At 66.1% G+C, this 3,275-nt stretch overlaps 1 protein-coding gene across 1 annotated transcript; it reads right to left on the bottom strand.

Annotated features, from left to right (window-relative positions):
* On the bottom strand, positions 1–2,483 carry DLX5 (distal-less homeobox 5; the record flags this gene model as incomplete). The annotated part of the gene is given in 4 exon segments (XM_082311400.1): positions 1–333; positions 623–807; positions 2,004–2,442; positions 2,445–2,483. Coding segments are annotated over 4 exon segments (996 nt in total).
* Positions 2,484–3,275: the final 792 nt, after the last annotated feature.

Here is a 3,275-nt window from a genome sequence, read left to right as displayed (position 1 = left end):
CTAATAAATTGTCCCAGAGGCCAGCGCTAACGGGTGCTGTAGGGAGCCGTGGGGTTGGAGGTGGGAGTTGATGGAGTTGGCAGCGGGGTACCAGGAAGCGGAGCTCTCCAGGTAGCTGGATGCAGGGGACGGGTTGGAGTTTGGAGGGTGAGCGTGTGCGTGGGCATGGTGGCTGAGGGAGCGGGACGAGCCCTGAGGTTCCCAAACCGCAGGCGACTGTGGAGAGTTGCAGGCCATGGGGTCGCTGGAGCTGGGGCTGTGCTCCGGGGGCATCTCCCCGTTCTTCATGATCTTCTTGATCTTGGATCTTTTATTCTGAAACCAAATTTTCACCTGGGAGGAGAGGAGAGGGGAAGAAAGAGGGAGGGGGGAGGGACACCGACACCATTAATGCCCGCCTGGCAAGCCGGCGCTCCGCGGCTGCGAGGGACCCGCTCCCCGCCGCCCTCCCGGCCCCTCCGCGGGGCCCGATCCGGCCCTTCCCGCCGCTCCGAAGCGGACCCGGAGATCTGCACCCCGCCGGGCCGGGCCAGGCCGAGCTGAGCCGGACCGGACCGGGCCAAGCCTAGCAGAGCCGAGCCAAGCCTAGCTGAGCCGAGCCGAGCCGAACCGAGCGCGGTACCTGTGTCTGCGTGAGCCCCAGGGAGGCGGCCAGCTCGGCCCGCTCGGGCAGGGCGAGGTACTGGGTCTTCTGAAACCTCCTCTGCAACGCCGCCAGCTGAAAGCTGGAATAAATAGTCCGGGGTTTGCGCACTTTCTTTGGTTTGCCGTTCACCATCCTCACCTCGGGCTCCGCCACCTCCTTCTCTGCACGGGCGCAAGGGCGGGAGAGAGACACAGACGCAGACGTTAAGGCGCGGAAGACGGCTCCGCTCCGCGCAGCCTGCGCCGCCGCCCCCGGCGTCCCGCCCGCGGGCCGGGCCGGGCCGGGCAGCGGCGCCGGCCCGACGGGCCCCCGCGGCTCCCCCCGGGGCTCCCGCCGCCGGGCGGCGGCCCCGCGCAGCCTCCGCCGGCTCCCCGCCGTGCGGCGGGGGGGGGCCCCGCTCCCTCCGCGCCGGGCCTCGGTCGCCCCCGGCCCTCCTCCGCCTCCCGCGCCCGCCCCGGGCATCCTCCGCGGAGGGCGGCGGCGCCGGGCGCGCAGCGCGGCGCGGGCGCGGGCGGGAGCGCGGGGTATGCGCGCCCGCAGCAGGAATGAGGAGGATTACTGGTGCCTTGCTGGGAAGAGGCCGGCCCGGAGCGGAGACCGACCCGGGCCTCCGACCGCTTCCCCCGCACGCCCGCGCCTTCCCCCCGCCGCCGCCGGCGTGTCCCCAAGCGCCGCCGCGGCCGCGCTCCTCCCAGCCAAGCCCCAGCCGCTTGGCTTGGCTACGGGCTTGCTTTATTTATTTTCCCCTGTCCCCTTCTTTTTTTTTTTTTTTTTTTTTTTTTTTTTCTTTTCCCTCCTTCCCCTCACAACAACTTACAAAGAAGTAAATGGAAAGCGCTAAAACCGCGGCGCTTTCTGGTAAAAAACCGTCCCGGCTTCGCCGCCCCGCCACGGCTGGGCTCCCCCTCCCAGTCTCCTCCCCCGCCCCTCCAGCACAGGGGGAAGGAAACTTTCTTTGCCACCGCGGACCTGAGTTTGAGACACGCAACAAGACTCGGCTATTTTTCCCCCTCTTCCTGCGGGGGGAAGGAGGAGGGAGGCAGCCGCGGGGGCCCGGGGGCAGCTGACCGACGTTGGCTTCTCTGAAGCACTAGTCCTAGGATTTGTGTTTTAGCTCATGCGGGCTCGTCAGGAAAACTAGACCCAGCTTTCCTCTAGCTTTTTTTTTTTTTTTTTAACTTTCTTTAATTTTTCTCCCCCCCCCCCTTATTCTTTTTTTTTTTTTAAATTTCTTTCTCCCCGTGGCTGAGGGCAAGCTGCATCCCCGCGGTCCACGGGGCAGGGCTCCGCCGGGGCGCGCTCTGCCGCCCAGCCTCCCCGCGGCCGCGGAAGGTCCCCGCACGCCCCCGGCCCTCACCTGGCTGGCTGGCGGAGCTCTGTACGCGGTTGTAAGCCCCGCTGTACTGGTGGTAGGGGCTGGCGTAGCTGTAGTCTGCATAGGCTTTGGCAGGATAGTTCCCAGCAGATCCGTTCATGCCGTGGTACTGATACTGGTAAGGGTTGAGCGCTTTGCCGTAGGAAGCCGAGGTAGGCGAGCAGTAGCCGTGCGGGGCTCCCCCCGCCGGGCTGTAGTAGTCGGAATCCGTAGCCGAGGACTCGGGTAAAGTGGGAGATTCCTGGGACGGGTGGTGCATGGCTGCGGCCGTCTGGAAAGGAGCCTGGAAGTCGCCGGATCTGATGTTGGGGACCCTTCTGTCAAATACTCCTGTCATAGCTCGGAGCCGGCGGCTGGCTGGGGCTGGCTGCTGGGGCTGCTCGGGTCTAAGCAGACATGTCTGGGGGAGGAGGCTGCGGCGCTGTGTCTGTCTCCGGCAGACTGCTGGCTGGGGCGCAGCATAGGCTTGGTTAAATCCTTAATTGCGCTCTTACGCACAGCAGGGTGGATCGGGTTCCATTGGCCAGAGCAATCGGGAGCAGCGACACCCTAACTCGTCCAACTAGTTTAGCACAACAAAGCTTTGGCTTAAAAAAAAAAAAAAAAAAAGGAAAAAAAAAAAGGGGGGGGGGGGAAAGTCCCATTCAAGCTCTTTTGAAGTGAATACCAACAGCAACCTCCGAGCCGGAGCGTCGCGATCGGGAGGTTTCCGGCTGCCCCCGCTGCAGCCGGCGAGGGGGCCCGGCCGGCCCCGGCGCCCCGCACCTCCAGCCCGCAGCGCCCCGCACCTCCAGCCCGCAGCGCCCCGCACCTCCAGCCCGCAGCGCCCCGCGGGAAGGCCGCAGCCGCGCCGCTCCGATTTGCCGCCCGGTCCCCTCTGGGCTACGCTGATGGCTTGGGAACAACGCACCGGGCGCTCCCGGTTCCCAAAGCGGTTTCTGATCTGGTGGCGTCGAACTGGGGTTGTTTCAGCCGGGCTGTCCTCCCTCTCCGGGGGGACGCCGTCCGGGACCTCCGCGTTAAATAAAGTAAATCGCATTACCCCCCCAAAATCCTGAATTTTAGCTACATCATATCCTGCGTGGAAGACCCTAGCGCGGCCCGGAGCCGGGCGGGAGTCTCCCGGCGGGACGCCCTGCCGTGGGGTGTGGGGGAGCTGCCGGGGGCACGCCCGGCACCACACGGCCTAGGGGCACCCACGCCGCGGGTTTCGCGAACGGCGACCTGGCCGTGGCGCGATGCCCGTGGGCGGAG

This window comes from Platalea leucorodia (genome assembly GCF_965183815.1).
Source record: "Platalea leucorodia genome assembly, chromosome: 1".
NCBI lineage: Eukaryota > Metazoa > Chordata > Aves > Pelecaniformes > Threskiornithidae > Platalea > Platalea leucorodia.
This window is presented reverse-complemented; position numbering and strand designations above follow the sequence as displayed.